Genomic DNA, 21,432 nt, shown 5'->3' with positions numbered 1-21,432 from the left:
TATTAAATAAAAGCTCCCCACCGTGGAGAAGCACCGGTTCAGGCTGCAAGGACAACGTGGTGGGATGAGGTAGTCTGGTCCGAGTCATGCTGGGACCCCCCCTCCCAGGACAGAACGTTGCCAGTCTCCAAAATAGAGAACTGAGCTCTTCCTCCAACAACTTCCCAAAGTTTCCAAGATCTGGGCCATGGACGGACTCCCTCCACCCTCTAGGCCTGCGCAGCTGAGCCTGAAGGAAGGGAACAGAGAGGAAGAGGAGGCGTCAATGCCGCGCTACTGCCACAAGGGGGCAGCCGCGCGCAGGGCGATGCTCGGGACCGCAAGGCTTGGCCACAACCTGGGAGCCCAGCTCCTTGCGGGGTACACAGGTACAGTAGATTAGCTCTATTAGGGGACACCTAATAGAGCTGACTTGAGACTAGATGTGCGCTAATGTTCTCACAGAAATGAGTTCCCCCTGGCTTGTCGAACTCAATGTTAACAATAGCTAACAGGCTGGGCGAGGTGGCTCACACCTGTAGTTCTAGCACTCTGGGAGGCCGAGGCAGGAGGATTGTTTGAGGCCAGGAGTTCAAGACCAGCCTAAGCAAGAGTGAGACCCATCTTTACTAAAAATAGAAAAATTAGGCCAGGCGCAGTGGCTCATGCCTGTAGTCCTAGCACTCTGGGAGGCTGAGGTGGGTGGATGGCTTGAGCCCAGGAGTCTGAGGTTGCTGTGAGCGAGGCTGACACCACAGCAATCCAGCCTGAGCAATGGAGTGAGACTCTCTCAAAAAAATAAAAAAAAAAAAAAGGAAAAAATAAACCAGAACCCGTCCCCAAAGCCAGCCACACAAAACCTAGAAAGGTCACTCTCTCCCTTCCCCCTTGAAGACACTTGTTCCAGGGCGTCCTGCCCACACCCAGGACGAAGGGACACTACACAGGCCAAGGTGAATCTGAGCAGACGGGCCTTGCTGGGCCCCTCCCAGCCTATTGCCGTTTTTGGAGCAGTCGCTTTCTGCACAGCTGCCCATTCTCCATCAGACCTAAGCATAAAAACAGACAGTTTTCCATGGGCTTTGGTATCTTCAGTCTTCACTTTTTTTTTTTTTAGAGACAAGAGTTTCCCAGGCTGGAGTGCAGTGGTGCAATCATAGCTCACTGCAGCCTCAAACTCCTGGGCTCAAGTGATCCTCTCACTTTAGCCTTCTGAGTAGCTGGGACTACGGGCACATTACCATGCCTGGCTAATTTTTTAAGAGACAAGGTCTTGCTGTGTTGCCCAGGGTGTTCTTGAACTTCTGGCTTCAAGCGATTCTCCCACCTTGGCCTCCCAAAGTGCTGGGATTATGAGCACCCGCCAGCGGCACCCTGATCTTCAACTTCCAGCTCCAGACTGTGAGAAATAACTTTGTGTTGTTTGTAAGCCCCAGTCCATGATGATTTGTTATAGCCACTCGAACCCAGGCACAGCCCCTCGCCCGGTCAGAGGGCAGGTCAGAGGACAGGCGTCCTCGGCCCACGTGCCCACCGCCCTGGAGTCACAGCTCTGACGGGCAGCTCAGAGAGATGGCGGGTCCTTCTCTCCCGCGGCTGTCCTGGGCCCGTGAGAAGGGCTGGGGAGGGGGCACCCAGCAGTGACGAGCAGGGACGGCCCAGAGCCCCGTGCCGTGTCCCCCAGCACCGGTGACCGCGTGGGCCCCAACCTTTCTCAGGTCGCTGAATTACCTGAATTTTGTTTTCCTCAATTCAAAAATGGACATTAAAATAGCATCTCTCGTGTCTTCTCTTTTCCAAGAGTCCCGTGGGGCGGCCACCCCTGCGTGCTGCGGCCGGGTCTGCTCGGGAAGGCTGGCCTGCCCCTGCACCGCCCCCACAGGCCGGCGAGCCCAGTCCGCCCCTCGCCCGCCTCGGGCTCCTGCGCCACCCGCACCACCCGCGGCCCTCCTTCCCTCCCGCGCCACCCGCGGCCCTCCTTCCCTCCCGCGCCATCCGCGGCCCTCCTTCCCACCCGCGGCCCTCCTTCCCTCCCGCGCCACCCGCGGCCCTCCTTCCCTCCCGCGCCACCCGCGGCCCTCCTTCCCTCCCGCGCCACCCGCGGCCCTCCTTCCCACCCGCGCCACCCGCGGCCCTCCTTCCCTCCTTCCCACCCGCGGCCCTCCTTCCCACCCGCGCCACCCGCGGCCCTCCTTCCCTCCCGCGCCACCCGCGGCCCTCCTTCCCTCCGGCGCCACCCGCGGCCCTCCTTCCCACCCGCGCCACCCGCGGCCCTCCTTCCCTCCCGCGCCACCCGCGGCCCTCCTTCCCTCCCGCGCCACCCGCGGCCCTCCTTCCCACCCGCGCCACCCGCGGCCCTCCTTCCCACCCGCGCCACCCGCGGCCCTCCTTCCCTCCCGCGCCACCCGCGGCCCTCCTTCCCTCCCGGACCACCCGCGGCCTCCTTCCCTCCCGCGCCACCCGCGGCCCTCCTTCCCTCCCGCGCCACCCGCGGCCCTCCTTCCCTCCCGGACCACCCGCGGCCTCCTTCCCTCCCGCGCCACCCTCGGCCCTCCTTCCCACCCGCGCCACCCGCGGCCCTCCTTCCCTCCCGCGCCACCCGCGGCCCTCCTTCCCTCCCGCGCCACCCGCGGCCCTCCTTCCCACCCGCGCCACCCGCGGCCCTCCTTCCCTCCTTCCCACCCGCGGCCCTCCTTCCCACCCGCGCCACCCGCGGCCCTCCTTCCCACCCGCGCCACCCGCGGCCCTCCTTCCCTCCCGCGCCACCCGCGGCCCTCCTTCCCTCCCGCGCCACCCGCAGCCCTCCTTCCCACCCGCGGCCCTCCTTCCCTCCCGCGCCACCCGCGGCCCTCCTTCCCACCCGCACCATCCGCGGCCCTCCTTCCCTCCCGCGCTACCCGCAGCCCTCCTTCCCTCCCGCATGGTGGCCTTCCTTCCCACTCGAGGTGCAGCCCAGGCTCCGCGCTGTCCTGGCGCCAGGCAGCCCCCGCCCCGCACTGGAGGGGCGGGCCCTAGAGAAAGCGGGAGACGGAGCCAGCCCCCCTCCCTCCACCTCCCCTCCCCCCACCTCCCCCTCCCACCTTCCCTCCCCCCACCTCCCCCTCCCACCTTCCCCTCCCCCCGCCTCCCCCTCCCCCGTCTCCCCCCTCACCCCGCCTCCCCCTCACCCCGCCTCCCCCTCACCCCGCCTCCCCCTCCCCCCTCCCCCTCCCCCCTCCCCCTCCCCCACCTCCCCCTCCCCCCGCCTCTCCCCGCCTCCCCTCCCCCCGTCTCCCCCCTCCCCCCGCCTCTCCCTCCCCCCGCCTCCCCTCTCCCCCAGTCTCCCCCCTCCCCCCGCCTCCCCCCTCCCCCCCTTCCCCCGTCTTCCCCCTCCTCCCGCGCAGGGGCCGACTCCCACCCGCTGCGTGCCCAGCGAGCAAGGTATCACGCCAGGGGCACGGGGACGCTTCCCTCCAGCGGCCCTCGGTCCTGCCCTGCGTCCCCGCCATGGCCACCTCTTTAGCAGCTGCTGGGGGTTGAGGGATGCAGTGGGCCATGGACAGAGAGAAGCTCCGTATGCAGATGCCCCGCCTGGGCCCCCGGCTCCCTGCAAGGCCGGCCTGGCCCGCGAGCCGCAGGGACGCGCAGAACCTCCCACCCGAAGGGGCCAGGCCAGCTGGGGGCCTGGAGAGCCCTGGGCTCTTCCTCCTGAAGGGCCACGCAGGAAATGGACACGAGAGAAGGGGCGGGCGTCGAAGGACCTCACCCAGAGTTGGAGACAACTGGGCGTGGTGGGGACTGAGGCAACCCGGACAGCCCCGCGCAGGCCGCTGCCGGCCTCCGGGCCACCTCTGTGCAGATAAGAGCACGTCCTCCTCTGGGGGGGACACAGTCCCGCACAGGTCATGGTGTGGTGGGCAGGGAGAGCGCTGGGTTTTAGCTCTCCCCTGCTTCCCCCCACCCCACCTCCCTGCAAGCCTGTGTTTGTGCAGTGTATAACCTGTACAACTGTACACGGTGCACCTGGCCCCACACAACAGGGATGGCCACGCAGCTGCAGCCCTGTAGGAACAGGGCTTCATGTTGCTGCAGTTTCCGGTTTTTCAAGGGCAGCTGAATATAGGGATCATGTGAAAAATGATCGTTTTTAAATGTTGGCAACGAATTCACCCTGTGGGCCAAACAAAACCCATCTGTGCTGATGGCGCTAGGGAGGGCACCTCAGCCCACCCTCTTGGTGCCTGCGGGAGGGGCCTCTCCTGCCCGGACGGCGCCCGCCTCCCGCCCAGCGCCTACCGGCTTGGGGCAGTGGATGTAGCGCGCCAGGCTGATGATGAGGTCGTGAGTGATGGGGTCCACCAGGTTGCGGAAGCTGGCGTAGCGGTACAGGACGTCGTCCAGGGAGGTCGACTCCATGCCCAGGTCCTGCGAGAGCAAGGGTGCCCAGAGGTCAGGGTGGCCGCCCGCCCTCCCCGCCCGGCACCCCCAGGAGAAGCGGCGCAGGCCCTGGGTGCCCCTGCCGGTGGCTCGGCCCCCCAGAGCCCTGGCAGGGAAGCGCCTGCAGAACCTCCGCGGGCCTGGGCGAGCAGGCCTGTTCCTCCCCTCTGCAAGCTGAGGAAGGGAGGGGCTGCAGTGCGGCCCGTCTGTGCGCGCCCTCTCTCCCGCCGGCCTAGTCTCTCCGGCGCCCGGAGGGTGAAGCCAAGGCGCCTGCCACGGTGTCGGTGGCTGCTTCAGGGGCAAAATTTGGAGCCGGCATGCACAGCAAAACTCTGCCTGTGACAGGACGGTTTATCGATGTAAATTTGTGGTTTCTTCCTGCTTCTGAAGTTATATTGACTGCCCCATCTGTAGAGGACGTGACCCCAGCGTCCCCTTGCCTTGGGGGCTTTGCGTTGTGGGCTGCAGGGAGAAGCTGCCAAGCACCCAGAGCGCTCCCGCCAGGACCCCCTCGGGAAGGCAGTTAGGCGGGGTCCCCTGATGGGGGGCTGGCAGAAGCCGCTGGAGCAGAGGTCCCCGGGTCTGGGGAGGGACGCGGGTCTGGGGAGGGACGCGGGTCTGGGGCTTCAGGACACACTGCCCCAAATACGGCGTGTTGGCATCTGAGGAAACAGCAGAAGCAGGAGGATCTCTGGCCACCTTCAAAGGGGCCATCGAAGGATTCTCCGACCTTCCTCCAAGGAGGTCAGGGACCCCTTGAGCTGGAGGAGCCATCTCCTTTAGAGAAGTAAGAAGTTTGTCTGCCCGCGGCGGGGGTGTGGGGGGCTGGACTAAGCCCTGTGCCGCTCCACGTGCGGGAGTGTGGCCACAGCTCCTGGCCCTGTCAGGCTGCCTCCCCCAACTCCCGCCGTCTCTGGTGAGAGCTGTGGTCCCCTCTGTGGCAACCTGCACAGAGCAGGCAATGACGACATTCCCACCCGGAGAACGGGGTGCCCCGGCTGGGCGGGGAAGCAGGCCCACCCGCCGCGCACTCCGGAGCTCCCCGAGCCAGCGCAGCCCAGAGGAGGCCCGGGCCTGGGAGGCCCGGCGACCTTGGGATGGGGAGTGTGTGGGTGACCAGCTGAGTTCCAGCGGGGGTTTGCTCCTTGTTGTTTAGTTGGGATACTCCGATCTTTCCTAAACACCTTCCCCACGTGATTCCTAGACTCCCGGCAAGGTGGGCAGGCTGGGCCGAGGCCCACAGTGGCTGACAGCTCCAGCTGCCAGGATTTCAGGAAGGGTGGGGTGGGCCAGGCGCCGCCCGGGGCCCCTTCTGCAGGGTCCCGTCTGCTATTAGCTACCGCGGTGAGCAGGGCCGGAGGGGGGTGGAGGGCAGGGACTCTGCTCTGCCTTTTGGTGTCTGGATTTTCTATGAGCAAATTTAAGGGTCTTTGCTGGGTGGATCTGGAGGGACCCAGATGCCACGGCCTCTCTCCTGGGGACAGCCCCTCAGAGCCCGCGTGCCAGCCAGGTCCTACCTGCACGGTTAGGGGCACTCTGCTCCCTGCCGCTCCTTACAGTTTCATTCCCGCGTCAGTGAGGACACGAGGGGCTGGACTGGAGGGCTTTGTTTTTCACATGGCAGGAATGAAGCTTGCAGGCAAACTGCCAGCCCTGCCCAGGTTTTCTGGCTGCCGACATAATTCCAGGGACCTGGATCCGGGGCTCAAGGTCTGGCGTGGATGCAGTGGCAGGAAGCTTCTGCTCTGGCTGCCAAGGTCTAGACCCAGCCCCTGTAGTCCCTAGTATAACACTGGCCTCGGACCTCTGGCCCTGCCCTGTGTGTTCCATTCCTCAGACAGTGCTGTGTCCAGAGGCAAGCGACCTAACATCAGTAGGCCTCACTTTCCTCATCTGTAGAATGGGACAGTGACTCCAGCATCACAAGTATGTGAGAGAAACAACACCAAGTAATACATGTAAAGCCTCTGACAGGGAGGAGAGTCACCAGCAGTGGCTCTGCTTCTCTGCCCCTTCTTTATTTCTGCCCTTCCTCCTGGAAAGACCTCTCCTCTCCTTATGCACAGACCCATTTGGGAATGTGTCGAAAGCCACCACCTCTCTTCCTAGAAAAACACAGGGCAGGGTAGGGACCTTGGCACACGCAGTCCATGCCGGCCTTGCAGCCAGGAGCGTGTGCAGGAGCTGCATGGACCCGCGGGGTCCCAGGACACAAAGCATCACCCAGGAACACGCAGAGTCACAGCTGCGCCTCCCCGGGGCCGGAGGAGGCTGGGTAGGTGGGAAGGCTGAGAGTCAAGGGCTCCTATCTTTGGTCTCAGAAGGCCCGTGTGGCCAAAGAGGCTGTGGCCCGGCATCTGGCTCCCCAGCCAGACCCTGCTTACGGCTTGAGGCTCCCCTTCCTGGGGACAGGGAGGTGGGGGAGGAGGGCAGAAGAAGAGGGTGGAAACGGGGGCTTATTCCCAAGGTCAGAGGCTGGACTTGTGGCCACAGGGAGAAGGTCAGAGGCTTGGAATAGTTTTTCCTTTGCAGACGGTCTGCGAGCTGGGACACTCCTGTGTAGTTGTTGATGTGATGCCGGCCTCTGTCTCTCCTCCGCTTTGCCCCTGTGTATCCCCGTCCGTGTGTGCCCTGGGCACCCAGCGGTCCTTCCCGTACGGCCATCCCTGCTGCCCGTGCCCAGATGCCCCTGGGAGAAAAAGCTGGCTTCTAGGCTGTGGCTGGAGCCCAGCTCACTGTGAGTCTGTGGCAGGAGACTTCCCACTTCCCTCTTGGGGTCTCTTTCCCCATCTGCGAAGGGCAGAGGAATGGCACTAGCAGTTAGCGAGCTGTATCCCGAGATCTTGGAGCAAGGGTGGGCAAGAGCAGGGCAAGAGGAGGCAGCAAGGCTGCCAGCCACGGCGCCCAGCACAGCAGCTCCAGACAGCTGCTCTGCAGACAGACAGACAGACAGACAGACAGACAGGCAGTTCTGTGGCCAAAGAAAACCTGAAGAGCCTGGACTAGATGACCGCTGAGGGTTCTCGTGCTCTTACCAGCCCCGCGTCGTCTTCCCAGACCCCCTCCCCAAGGCCAGTCGAGGCTGTCCTGTCCTAAGCAAACCATAGGTGCCAACTCAGAAGGCTGGGCAGGTCTGGGAAGACCTGAATGTCCTTCCCCAGAGCCACGCTGTGGCCATCGCCTGCGCCCGCACCTGGGCGCACAGCGGGCCGACAGCGGCCCCATCCCCCGCAGTGCTGCCCTCTGGGTTCGCGCAGTCCTTGCTTAGGAGGGGCAGGACAGGGAGGGGGCGCAGGGGGCGGGGTCCCCCAGGAAGGCCACTGGGCCACTGTAAGTCATGGCCAACGCCCTCCCCGTGAACTCCAGCTGGGGTGGGGCTCCCCAAGGTCCCTGGGCCGCAGCGGGAAACCAGATGGAGCCTGGCCAGAGGCCGCTCACACTTTATTGCTTTATTTCTCTATTTCTACCCCGCCTAGACCCACAGAACGCTTGTGCAGTTCCAGGGCACTTCGGGTCCTGAGGACTTTGGCCACGTCTGGTCTCCTTGGTGTCCTCTCCATGCGTCCCCCACGCAGGTTTATTGGGTTGACTGTGTCCCCACCCACTGGGGGCCACTCACGGGGCAGGGTAGGGAGGGGAGCTCACCAGACCCTCAGGGGGCACAGAAGGCTGCAGCCTGGGCCATAGCGCCAGGAAGGGGCCGTCTGCGTCTGCACGTGGCCGGCACGGACACCGGCCCTGGGGCCGCTGACACTGGCTCTGCCCTGGCCCTGGGGACGAGATGGGGCACGTGAAGCCTGCTGCATGCATGAGGGGTGTGACGAGCTGGATGCAGATGTGGTCCCTGCAGGCCCCCGGGCGCGGCTACCCGTGGCGGGCTGGTTTGCCCTGCGGAGCACGGGGCATCGAGGGGAAGCCCACCTTCCTCACCGCTGAGCCGCACCAGCTCTAGGAGCCATGCGAGGAAGTCTGGGAACACCAGCAGGTGTGCCTGAGTCACGGCTGGTGGGGAGTGACGCTTAGGAAGTGTGGCTGGCCTGCCACTGAGTCACTCACTGCCTTGGGACCGAGCCGCCCCACCTGCGGCCCACGCTCGCCGCACGAGGAAGTGGGCCCCGCACGGCCACGGCCCGAATACCCGGGTTTGGGGGCTCGTTGCATGGGGCCAGAGATGGGGCCTGGGGCTGGGGTACGAGTTTCCAAAGGGTGAGTAGAGAGTCACACGGGGGGTGGGGTGGGGTCAGAAGAACATTTCTCAAAGTGCTGCCCAAAGACCTTGGGAGGAGCCATGGAAACTGTTTTAAGGGCACAGCGGGGTCCTCTTTCCCCGAGATCCAGCTGCGTGGTGCCAGATTTTCTTCAATCAAATAACCTGTTGCAAGACCTGAAAGCACGCCTCTGAGAACGCAGCTGTCTAATAGGAGGCCAGACGGCAAAGAGAGTCACAAAATGGGAAACAACACCACTTTTCTCACTTAAGCTCTTTTTTTTTTGAGTCAGAGTCTCACTCTGTTGCCCAGGCTAGAGTGCCGTGGCGTCAGCCTAGCTCACAGCAACCTCAAACTCCTGGGCTCAAGAGATCCTGCTTCAGCCACCTGAGTAGCTGGGACTACAGGCATGCAGCTAATATTTTTTATATATTATTAGTTGGCCAATTAATTTCTTTCTATTTTTTTTTTTTTAATTTTTTTTTTTTTTTAAGACTAGTCAAGTGCAGTAGTGAGGAGGGGGGAAAGTAGTAGAACAAGGAGTTCAATCTGTAACTGACTGTGAACAATCACGTGAGATAACTCACTACCTTCGGACCAGCCTCTTTCTATTTTTTTAGTAGAGATGGGGTCTCTCGCTTTTGCTCAGGTTGGTTTCAAACTCCTGACCTTGAGCAATCCACCCGCCTTGGCTTCCCAGAGTGCTAGGATTACAGGCGTGAGCCACCACGCCTGGCCTTAAGTTTTTTTCCTTTGGAAAACATAGTTATTTTTGTAAAAATTTATTTCTTCCACATGTGAATGCATTAATTTTCTCTCTCTATAGATACATTTGTTGTCCAGCTAATTTCTTTCTTTCTTTCTTTTTTTTAGTAGAGACGGGGTCTTGCTCTTGCTCAGGCTCAAACTCCTGAGCTCAAACGATCCGCCCGCATTGGCCTCCCAGAATGCTAGGATTACAGGCGTGAGCCACACTGCACCCAGGCTGAATGTATTAATTTTAAATGAATGAATAAGGAAATCTTTAAAATCTCTTTGTTTTAATATCTAACACGGTAACTCGCATTAGATATGTGATACAGGCCGGGCGTGGTGGCTCACGCCTGTAATCCTAGCACTTTGGGAGGCCGAGGCGGGCGGATTGCTCAAGGTCAGGAGTTCGAAACCAGCCTAAGCGAGACCCAGTCTCTACCAAAAAAATAGAAATAAATTAATTGACCAACTAAAAATATATACAAAAAAAAATTAGCCGGGCATGGTGGCGCATGCCTGTAGTCCCAGCTACTTGGGAGGCTGAGGCAGTAGGATCGCTGAGCCCCGGAGATTGAGGTTGCTGTGAGCCAGGCTGACGCCATGGCACTCACTCTAGCCTGGGCAACAAAGTGAGACTCTGTCTCAAAAAAAAAAAAAAAAAAAAAAAAAAAAGATATGTGATACAACCTACATAGAGAAAACCTCTTTAAGGTCTTCAATCATTTTAAAGAGGATAAAGGGACCCCAAAACCAAAAAACCTTTGAGTCGCAGGGTTAGAAGAATGTGGTTGTTGGGAGAAAGAGGCTGAGGGTGGGTAGCCGGGTTAGGAGCTGGGGACCCGCTGGGAGGGGCTGAGCTTCCCCAGGCTGTCCCTGGGGTCCTGGGCAAACCGTTGACACACAGCTCTGTCCCCCATCACCCTGACGCTGCAGTGAGGCTCCCGTCTGCAGGCGCAGTTCCGTGTGGTGGCGCTCAGGAGTCCAGAGGAGCCCGTGTCCACCTGCTGTCGGGTAGAAGGAGTCACATCCAACCCGAGGGACGGGGCCCTGGACTTTCCACCCAGTGAACAACGGCCTTGGGGAGCCAGTGCTGGGGGACGAGGACCCGTAGGCATTTGGGGGACAGCTCAGGAAAGGGGTTGGGCGGGGCACCCCTGGGGAGTTTTGACACCTGCCTGAGAACTGCTCCCTCCTCTTATTAGTCTTTCTCGGTATAATTGGGGATTTTTAGATCCTGACTGCTACTATTATTTTTTAAAATGCAAAGATGACCCTATTTATGGTCTCACCGGGCCTTCTGTGTTGGGGTTGCAGACGTGTGCGCAAGGCACTGGCGCCGAGCGTGCACGCTCACAGCCCCTCCTCGTTCCTCGAGGCTTCCTTGACCTCGTGTCCCTGCACAGCGGAACGTCGCTGCACGTTTCACCCCGGAAGAAACGCACAGCGGCTCCTTCCGGAGCTCTGGCCGACCTGAAAACGCCTGCATGCTGACGTCACCTCTGAAGACAACCTGGCTCATCAGATACTGCCTGCAAAAGCCCTGGACACACCCCACGCCCTCGGGCTCCCAGTCCTGCAGGTGGACTTTCCTTTCTTTGGCTGCTTTTTCAGCCCTGGTGCCTGTAGGGCTGTCTTGGCCTCTAACCAGGCCCCCACTGTGTCTCCTAGAAAGTGCCAGCACACTGTCCCTTCCTGGGAACACCAGTTCAGCACCCAGGGTGCCCACAAAGCACCCGATATCTTCATGGCAATTGCTCAAAGTCATCAAAGTCATGCACCCCACTCACGGCACCCCCAACTCCTAAAACCCCTCCCTGTCTCTCCTGCTGCCCCCTGTCCCACATTCTGCCCGAAGACCCTCTGGGCATGCAGCCCTGCTCTTCCTAATACAAACCAATTTAACTTCTCTGATCCAAAAAGCCACGAAAAAAAAACCCCAGAAAATAACAAGGGTTGGTGAGGACGTGGGGAAATTGGAACCTTTGTGTCCTGCTGGTAGAAATGCAAAAGGGTGCAGACACCATGGAAAATGGTATGGCAGTTTCTAAAAAATTTAACATAGGGTTATCATATAATCCAGCAATTCTACTGCTGGAAATACGTAACCAAATAAACTGAAAGCAGGGACTCAAACAGACATTTGTACCTCTATGTTCATAGCAGCATTACAGTAGCCAAAAGGTGGAAGTGACAGACGGGTGGAGCACAAAATGTGTTCTATCCTCACCATGGACTATTACTCGGCTTTAAAAAGGGAGGCAGGCCAGGCGCGGTGGCTTACGCCTGTAATCCTAACACTCTGGGAGGCCGAGTCGGGTGGATTGCTCAAGGTCAGGAGTTCCAAACCAACTTGAGCAAGAGTGAGACCCCTGTCTCCACTAAAAATACAAAGAAATTAATTGGCCAACTAAAAAATATATCTATAGAAAAAATTAGCTGGGCACGGTGGCACATGTCTGTAGTCCCAGCTACTCGGGAGGCTGAGGCAGGAGGATTGCTTGAGCCCAGGAGTTGGAGGTTGCAGTGAGCCAGGCTGACACCATGGCACTCCAGCCCGGGCAACAAAGTGAGACTCTGTCTAAAATAAATTAATAAATAAATAAAAAAAAAAAAAGGAGGCAATCCTGACTGCTAGGACAGGGACGAACCCTGGGGACATTATTCTAAGGAAAATAAGCCAGACACAAAAAGAATGTATATTGTGTGCTTCCCTGGCGTAGTTAATTCCCAGGGACAGAACGCGGAGCGCTGGGTGCCGGGCTGGGGCAGAGGGTGGGAGTTGGTGTTTGTGGCTGGAGTTTCCGTTTGGCGGGATGAAGGGAGTTCTGGAGGTTGGTTGTACAACAAAGTGAACGCACTTAATGCCACTGAACTGCACACTTAAAAATGGGTGAGATAGTAAATTTTATGTTGTGTATTTTACTACAATTTTTTAAAAAAGGGTGTGGCCCCAGCAGGCAGGCACACACGCCTTGTTGAGACAGGAGGGCGCAGGCGGGCGCGCGCGGCCTCGTTCCTGCCCCTCGCAACGTGCTCCCGCCGGGCAGTCCCGGGCCGGCCTTCACCGATTCACCTCCGGGGTTGGGGTCCTTCCCTCTGCACACGCAGACCTTCCCCCAGCCCGGCTATTCTTCAGGAAGACGACACTGGCTCTGCGTTTCCGGACTTATCTTTTTTGTATTCTTTGCATAACACGCTGTCGTGGAGGGCTCGAGTGCGCCCTCCAAGCCACCGACGTCATGTCCCGCCGCCATCCCTGCGTCTCCGTGAGGACGGCAGATCGGCTAGCGCTTCATCTTCTTGCAATTCTTACTGCGCTCATTAATCTCCCCTTTCACCTCATCTTGTTGGTTCTCTTTTCCATCTCAGCTTGGCCTCCTCTCGTGGCCTTTTGTTCTTTCCCCACAAGGTTCGCCTTTTCCTGGACCCGGCCGCAGCTCAGTTTCAGAGGTGGGGTCCAGGCTGCAGGGTGTTTGTCCTGCGTCCAGGTGTTCTCTCCCCACTCTCTCACCTCGAAGAAGGCGAGATGGAGTGAGACCCGCATCTACCGGCACCTCTGTCCCTGTCCTCCTCACGGTAGGAGCTGAACCCACCTCCCCGGCGCTGGCCTGTCGGGAGCCCAGCCCCGGGCTGAGTCCCAAACACGGAACTGACACGACTCTGACCTTGAGAAGGGACAGCTTCACCCACCTCACGGCCTGGGTCTCCTAACAGTGGCGTCCACGGAAATCTGCAATAGCGTCTGTGTGCCAGGACAGTTCTCGTGCTCGGCCAAGTCCACCAGCCGGGCTGGACTGGGGGGTGCGGACAGCAGCCATGCTTCTGCGACTGCCCTCTCTCCCCTTCCTTCCTGCTGCTTCCGCAGGGCAGCTGCCTCCGAAGGGACTCGGACAGAGGCGTGGGAGAGGGTGCAAGGAGGGGACAGGGGAGGCAGCCCTGTCCCTACCCCCAAACAGTCACCTGCGCGGTGGGGGCCAGTCGCCTGATGTCCTCGGATGGAGGGAAAAAGCGGCTGCCCCCTTTCCTCGGGAGTCTCGGCCTCCGGAGGGGAGCCTGGATCGTGTCTTTCCTGGACCAGTTCCATGTGTCTGGCAGTGAGAGGAGGTTCCTCCCAGACTGTCCACCTGTCTTTGTTTTCAGTTCCCAGCACGTCCCCGCGTGTCCGTCTGTCTCTGGTGTGTCTCAGGTGTTTCAGAGGGAAGCGGGAGCAGCCTGGGCGCAGGCTCTATTTTAAACCTCAGCCCCTTCCCTTTAGACTCATCTGAAACCCCATTCCCAGAAGGAAGGCCCCGCGGGAAATTAGCTCGGCTTGTCCCTCCTCCAGCGTGACTCCACAGTTTCTGCCACAGCAGAGCCGGGGAGCAGGCAGGCAGCAGCTCTGAATACTAAGCAGCAACGGCAGACAGCATCAATATCGAAACCGCAAGAGCCCGCATGTGCAAAACTGCTTAATGAGGTTGTAATCAAATGCAGTCCGCCAGAAGGAAATTAATTAGAGTCCAGCAGGCAAGCAGGAAGCGGAACGCGCCCTCCTCCTGCCTCTGGAACATCCTGGGCTCCCGAGGGAGGGACACGCCGGGGAATACCAGGCCTCAGCTGGGTGCCTGGACTCCCGCCCCGCCCCTGTGGCATTCTGGCTTGTCTTCCGGGGGACTCCCCGGGGAAGGAAGGGAAATGTCAGGTGCTGTTAGGGTAACGCACGCAGCCTGAGGAAGCCCCCAGGGAGAGAACACAGGACATCCCAGAGTGAAGGAGCCAGGTCCAGATAAGACTTGCTTCTCCAGGATCCCAAAGGTCTCTTTGGAAGAAGGACGGGGTCATACAGTGCCACGGGGAAGGGAGGGGACGGCTGTAGACGCACAACTGGGTAGAGAAATGGATACAGAACGCAGATGGCTGAACGGTGGGCCCCAAAAGACACGCGCACACCTTGTTCCTGGAAACTGGGACTGTGACCTCATTTGGAAAAAGGGTCTTTGCAGATGTGATTAGTTAAGGATCTTGAGATGAGATCACGCTGGTTTACCCAGGTGGGCCCTAAATTCAAAACAGGTGTCTTATAGGAGACAGAAGACTAACCCAGAAAAGGCAGAGGCAGAGACGGGGTGATGTGGCCGCAACCACCAGAAGCTGGAAGGGGACAGACCAGAATCCCCTGGAGCCCCAGGAGGGAGTGCGGCCCTGCCGCACCTGACTCAGACTTCCGGTCTCCAGAACTGTCCTAAGTCACCCCGTTGGTAGTACTTTGTTACAGCAGCCCCAGGAAACTAACACAGCAATGGGGACAGAGGTGGTATTTTCCCCAGCGGCACACCGGGCAAAAGGGGAAAAGATCGAGGCAGGTCGGCCGGACCCCTCCCCTCAGCTGAGGGCAACGAAGGACCGTCAGGGCCAGAGATCCACGTGCTGTCTCCCCGGCCCCGGCCTTCTGCGGTGCAGGTAGTCCCGACACACTCTGCTTCGTTGGCTGCTCCCCGGGTGGAGCTGGCCGTCAGAGATGCTGCCTACAGGACCCCTGGGAGTGCTCAGCTCAGTAGGAGAAAGAACATTTAAAAACAAGGGGTGCAAGGCATGCTGACACATGCCAGAGCAAGGACGCCCCTTGAGGACATTAAGCTACGTGAAGTGAGCCAGTCACAAAAGGACAAATGCTGTACAATTCCACTTATAGGAGGGACCCAGATTATTTAGTCATTCAATGTAGTCAAGTTCATTAAGACTGAAAGTAGAATTGGGGAAGATGGAAGAGTTCTGGAGATGGAAAGTGGTGGTGGTTGCACAACATTGTGAATGTGCTTAATGCCACTGATCTGTACCCCTGAAAATGGTCACACTGTTAAATTTTATGTTATGTGTATTTTACCATAATGAAAAAAAGTGGTGAGTGCAGTCATTGGAAATAGTCAGAAATATATTACCGTGTTTCCCTGAAAATAAGACAGGGTCTTATATTTATTTTTCTTCAAGAAGACACCCAGGGCTTATTTTTAGGGGATGTGTTATTTTTTTTTAAGTACAGTACAACAATCTACATTTATTCAAATATAGTTAACTCGTCTTCTTCTGGAACATCATCATAACTCTCCAAAGCCCGAATTCCATCCTGAATTTCTTGCAATTCTATTTCCTTTAGAACCATTGGCCCCAATCTCTCCTGTCGAGCCATAGAGCTCTCATGGGGCAGATGAGAAGGGCTGCTCGTCTTCTTTACCACTCTGCGAGGAAATGCATGGGTTGTGCAGATGTGCTGCGTAGCCATGCCCATCACTAGGTCTTATTTTCAGGGTAGGGCTTATCTTGCGCAAATGCTTAGAAATCCTGCTAGGGCTTATTTTATGGATAGGTCTTATTTTCGGGGAAACCCGGTAATACACACATTGGTCGGCACTGCAGCAGCGTGACTTCCGTACCACAAGGGGAGGGGCTACTGAGGGTCTCCCTCTGACTCCCTGGGGTTCTCATCACTGGCATGGCCTAGGACTCGAAATCCTGGCCTCCAAGAGCAGGCCGCTGCATAGCTGCAAGACCAGGGCAAGAACTCAGAAGAGAAAAAAACCAAGCAACAAAAAGAACCGAACCCAGCGCTGAAGCTGTCCGGTTGCAGGAGGAGGAGTCTGGTGATGAGGGGCTGGGGGTTGAAGGCTGGAGAAAGAGGAAACAAGTCACTTTACCGGAAGACACGGGCCAGGCCCGCCCTCCTGGAGGGGGGACTGGGGTGCAAAAGCAGCTGCACCCACGGCTTGATTGCTCTGGACTGGAATTCCTTCCTCAGCGTCTGTAGCCCACAAAGGTTAGAATGAAACAGGGAGGTACGCAAGGAAATGAAATCCAATTAAGCGTAGGAATATATAAATCTGGCATTTCACATATTGGTAATGATTGAGAGAATTAGGCATATCAGCGTCTCTAACAGATTGGCCTTCCAATCCCAGTTCAAAGTGGGTAACTGATTTTAAGCAGAACATGGAACGAGGATTTGGCCAAGTTTGTAACAGTTCTGAAATGTTTCAGAGAACTTAATAGTCACCGTATTTATAAGCTTAACTTACTAAATTTTTATTTTTTATTTTTTTTGAGACAGAGTCTCGCTTTGTTGCCCAGGCTAGAGTGAGTGCCGTGGCGTCAGCCTAGCTCACAGCAACCTCAAACTCCTGGGCTCAAGCAATCCTGCTGCCTCAGCCTCCCGGGTAGCTGGGACTACAGGCATGCGCCACCATGCCCGGCTAATTTTTTTTTTTTTATATATATCAGTTGGCCAATTAATTTCTTTCTATTTATAGTAGAGACGGGGTCTCGCTCTTGCTCAGGCTGGTTTCGAACTCCTGACCTTGAGCAATCCGCCCGCCTCGGCCTCCCAAGAGCTAGGATTACAGGCGTGAGCCACAGCGCCCGGCCAACTTACTAAATTTTAAGAACTGTTTAGGAACCTGGGAGAGTCCTGCTTTTTAGGGTGGGTATGAATTAACTTAAGAAAACTAGGTATCTTAAGTTTATAAAAATCACTTCAAGATATTTAAAGAAATTTAATTACTTAAGTTATAAACCCTCTAGCCTTGAACACAATTGTTTAAATTGACCAGATTTGTGAGCAAAATAATGAAACTGGTACATTCCACTTAAAAGCTTAAGGAAACACTAGGTTTAAATTTTTCCATTTACATATATACACATACACATATACCTATATGTATATATATGTATCTTTTTTTTGAGACAGGGCCTCACTCTGTCACCAGGGTTGGAGTGCAGTGGTATCATCATAGCTCAGTGCAACCTCAAACTCCTGGGCTCAAGTGATCCTCCTGCCTCAGCCTCCGGAGTAGCTGGGAATACAGGTGCACACCACCATGCCCAGCTAATCTTTCTATTTTTTGTAGAGACAGGTCTTAGGCTGGTCTTAAACACCTGGCCTCAGTGATCCTCCTGCCTCGGTCTCCTGAAGTCCACTTCAATATATATTGAATATTAAATCAGAAAATCCAAGTAGTTGTAAGTAGCCTGTGTGTTTGTGCATGTGCGTGTGCACGCTTCCAGAAGAGCGAGGACAGGACTGGGCGGATGACAGGATGCCCTGCAGAGCCCGGGGGAGAGCACTGTGCACCCGGAGAGGGAAGACTGCTGGGTTGAGAGTCGGAGGCACGCTGCTCAGGCTTGGAAGACACCAAAGCAAAGCAAAGCCATGAAAGTAATAAAAGCAACCACACGCTCCCCTCTCCCCCCAAAACACCCAGCCGCACAGGAGCCGTATCCGGAGGTGAGGCCTCCCCACCCTCCTGCTGACAGCTAAGCTAAGGTGGGCATTGCCCAGCCCTGGGCCCCATCTTGGAGGCTGCCTCCTCCTCAGGGCAGCCTGACTCCCTGCCTGCCACCCCCACAGGCCCATGAGCCTGGCACCCAAGGAGGCGCCGATTAGCACCCAGCTGACTGACACCAGCCAGACGCTGCTGGCAGGGTTCCCTGCGGAGGTCCAAGTCAAGACACTGCTGATGGGGCTTTGCCCAGCCCGGCTGAGGGGCGAGGGGCGAACAGTGGGTTCTCTCCCACCCCTCCAAGGCCACGCAGCCCCTGCAGGTTTCTGAAGCCAGGCCTCCCAGCAGGCTAGCCCTCTTAATAGCAGCGACAGGACAAGCGTGGCCGCAGGTCTGCCCGCCCGCCCGGCAGGGCTCAGCAGGCTGGGCGGCAGTGTTTGGCAGCTTCGCTCAGCAAGGGGCTTCAGGACTGCGTGTTGTTTGTGTTTAACTTCGAAGTCTTTAAAAATGACACCCTCTACATGAAACAGGCCTCTGGAAACAGATGCCCGGCTGTTGCCAAGTGTAATTTAATTAAAATCGAAGAAACGGCAGTAGCAACAAATAAACACCAAAAACATGCTTTCTCTTCAGAAAACTCTAAAGAGAGCCGGAGGTGCACATAGGGGTTGGCCCACTTCCAGACGTGACTCAGGACCTGGTCCCAGTCCTGGGTTTAACCCCAAGTCACAGTGGGACCCTGGCAAGTCTCCCCTAAATGCCACAGCTTCCCCACCCACAATTCGAGGGCTGCACGGCTCATTCCTGCACAGGGTGGGAGTGGGATGGGAGTGGGAGTGGGATGGGAGTGGGATGGGATGGGAGTGAGATGGGATAGGATGGGAGTGGGATGGGATGGGAGTGGGATGGGAGTGGGAGTGGAATGGGATGGGAGTGGGATGGGAGTGGGATGGGAGTGGGAGTGAGATGGGATGGGAGTGGGATGGGATGGGAGTGGGATTGGGATGGGAGTGGGAGTGGGAGTGGGATGGGAGTGGGAGCAAGAGTGGGATGGGATGGGAGTGGGATGGGAGTGGGAGTGAGATGGGAGTGGGAGCGGGATGGGAGTGGGATGGGATGGGAGTGGGAGTGGGATGGGAGTGGGATAGGAGTGGGATGGGATGGGAGTAGGATAGGAGTGGGATGGGATGGGAGTGGGAGTGGGATGGGAGTGGGATAGGAGTGGGATGGGAGTGGGAGTCAGATGGGATGGGAGTGGGAGTGAGATGGGATGGGAGTGGGAGCAGGAGTGGGATGGGGTGGGAGTGAGATTGTAGTGGGATGGGATGGGAGTGGGAGCAGGAGTGGGATGGGAGTGTGATGGGAGTGGGAGTGGGATGGGAGTGGGAGTGGGAGTGGGATGGGAGTGTGATGGGAGTGGGATGGGAGTGGGAGCGGGAGTGGGATGGGTTGGGAATGGGAGTTGGAGTGGGAGAGAGCCGCAGAAGAGGCACATGGACCAAACAGGTGTGGAACACAAAGAATTCAACAGATATCCATTTTCTTTCTCCCGCTGGACATTTCGGCTACTGCGCTTTATAACTCTCCAAAAGGGAGGTGGTACTTGTAGCATTTCCCAAACTTATTTCCCAAGCCCCTCCCTGGCTTCTCTGGAGTAGCTGTGGGACTGGAATTCTTCAGAAAGTCTGGGGCCAGATGGTCCCCGAGGTCCACAGGCTCCTGCATTCCTCGAATTCTCGGCACTCTGTCATCCACCCCAGCGCCCTCCTAATCTCTCTGCTTGGGAAATAATCTGAACATAATATAAGCAGTTGTTTATACCGCTGCTGAATGCATTTAAGTCCATCTCTCCCTCTCTGCAGTAAATTTTGCCCAATTTAAATGACAGGTTTGGTCCAGCGGCAGAGGATTTGTCAGTAGGCAGAGAGGCGGAGGAATGACTTAGAGCAGCATCCCCCCCTTTTCTGGCACCAGGACCGGTTTCATGGAAGAGTTTTTCCACGGACTGTTGGGGGGTGGTCACGGTGTGGGGATGAATCAAGCGCATTACAGGTGCTGTGCAGCCAGACCTCTCTGCTGCTGCTGCTCTGTGTTTGCAGCTGCTCCCCAGCGCTGGCATCACCGCCCAGCTCCACCCAGCTCCTCGGCCTGGATCCCCGCATGCGCAGTCTGCGGTAGGGCTCGCGCTCCTCCGAGAACCGAGTGCCCCACAGGAGGCGGAGCCCAGGCGTGATGCCAGCGCTGGGGAGCGGCTGTCAGCACGGACGAAGCCTCTCTCTCGTGCCCGCCACTCGCCTCCTGCCGTGCAGCCCAGCTCCTAACTGGCCACGGACCGGTCCTGGTCCCCAGCCCAGGCGTTGGGGACCACAGACTTAGAGGATCCTCTGGCTCCCTAAAGCTCTGCTTTCCAATAGGCGAGACTTCCTAGGAACAGCCCATTTATTGGAGTGAGAAGCTGAGGGCTGGAGGGCTCTCGTACAGCGAGCAAGTGGCAGGCACGGGAGGGCCCCCGGGGGTTTCTAACTCTGCCTCTCCCGGTCACCAGCCCTCGGAAGGTAAGTGTAGCATATTAGTCAGGGTTCTCCTGAGAAACAGAACCAATAAGAAACTTGTGTGTGTGTGGGAGAGAGAGAGAGGGGGAGAGAGAGAGAGGGAGGGGAGAAAAAGAGAGAGAGAGAAATTGATTTATTTTAAGCAATTGGCTCACACGATTGTGGGCACTGGCAAGTCTGAAATCTGCAGGGCAGGATGGGGACCTGGGGAAGAGCTGGCATTGCCCTCTGGAGTCTGGAAGCAGAATTCCTTCTTCCTCGGGGACCCCTCTTTTTTCGTAGGGCCTTCAACTGATTGGACAAGGCTCACCCATATTATCGAAGGTAATCTGTTTTTACTGTAAGTCTACTGACTTAAACGGTAATCACATCTAAAAAATACCTTCACAACATCTGGACTACTGTTTGACCAAAAGCCGGGACCACAGCCTAGCCAGGCTGACATATAAAATTAACCATCACAACAAGCTAAGAGCTTTACTGCCTTCAATCTCAAGGTCAGAGGCAAGGCCGAGGCTAAGGCCAAGGCGAGACCTCCAAGAATCTGGACTCAGACCTCTCGCTGCCCTCCCTCGGTGAGCCGAGATGAGTCGTGCTGGATGAGGACTCCACCTCGCAGGCTCCAGGCAGGAAGCGGGAGGGCGAGGAGGAGGAGGAGGGGAGGTCCCCGGATCCCTGGCTGCGGGTGAGGCCCTGCCTGCCTCCTCCTCCTCTCCACGCTTGGCTGCTCTCCCCAAGGCCTTTCAAAATGGAATCACCAAGGACTGTGTGTCACCCTCTGGGCAGTGGCTGGTCCGGGAAAGGCGCCACAGATGCCCTTCCCGAGGGCTTCCTAGCAGGAGCCGCGGGGCCCCAGCCCGGCAGGGCCGCTCCTATCGCAGGCTGCTTCTCCCCACTGGGGAGCAACGGGGGCCAGGCCGCAGCCAGAGGGCCCAGTGAGCCTTCCAGCCTGCACAGGGGCCGGGATGGTGGCCTCAGCGAAGGGAGGGGCCCCTGCTTGGTTTCTGGGAGGTCACCGAGTTTGTACACAGCTTGGAGAGACACTGGGAGGGAGGGGTTGGAGTTGGGCCTGGGCGTGGAGGTGGGTGAGGTCAGGGGTCAGAGCCACTGGTGTGGCAGGGGCTCTGAGCTTTCTGCTCAGGCCTCTCTCCCTGCCCAGCGTCCAGGAATCCCAGCCGCAAGGTGTCCCTTGGTGGACCTCTTCACTAGAGCACGGCCCGGGGAGACCCCTCGGGGCGGTTCCCAACCAGCCTCCTGCCAGTTTTCTACAGCAGC

General features: G+C 57.9%; 1 protein-coding gene across 1 annotated transcript in view; it reads right to left on the bottom strand.

Moving 5' to 3' along the window:
• Nucleotides 1-21,432, bottom strand: part of LRRC75A (leucine rich repeat containing 75A) — a 41,222-nt gene that overhangs the window by 7,951 nt on the left and 11,839 nt on the right. Inside the window, exon 2 of the mRNA XM_020281266.2 lies at nucleotides 4,255-4,383. Coding sequence (XP_020136855.1) covers nucleotides 4,255-4,383 — 129 coding nt within the window. The remainder of the gene's footprint in view (nucleotides 1-4,254; nucleotides 4,384-21,432) is intronic.

Source organism: Microcebus murinus, chromosome 18 (assembly GCF_040939455.1).
Source record: "Microcebus murinus isolate Inina chromosome 18, M.murinus_Inina_mat1.0, whole genome shotgun sequence".
In the NCBI taxonomy this organism is placed as follows: domain Eukaryota; kingdom Metazoa; phylum Chordata; class Mammalia; order Primates; family Cheirogaleidae; genus Microcebus; species Microcebus murinus.
The sequence above is the reverse complement of the archived record's forward strand: the minus strand, read 5'-3'. Positions and strand labels throughout refer to the sequence as shown.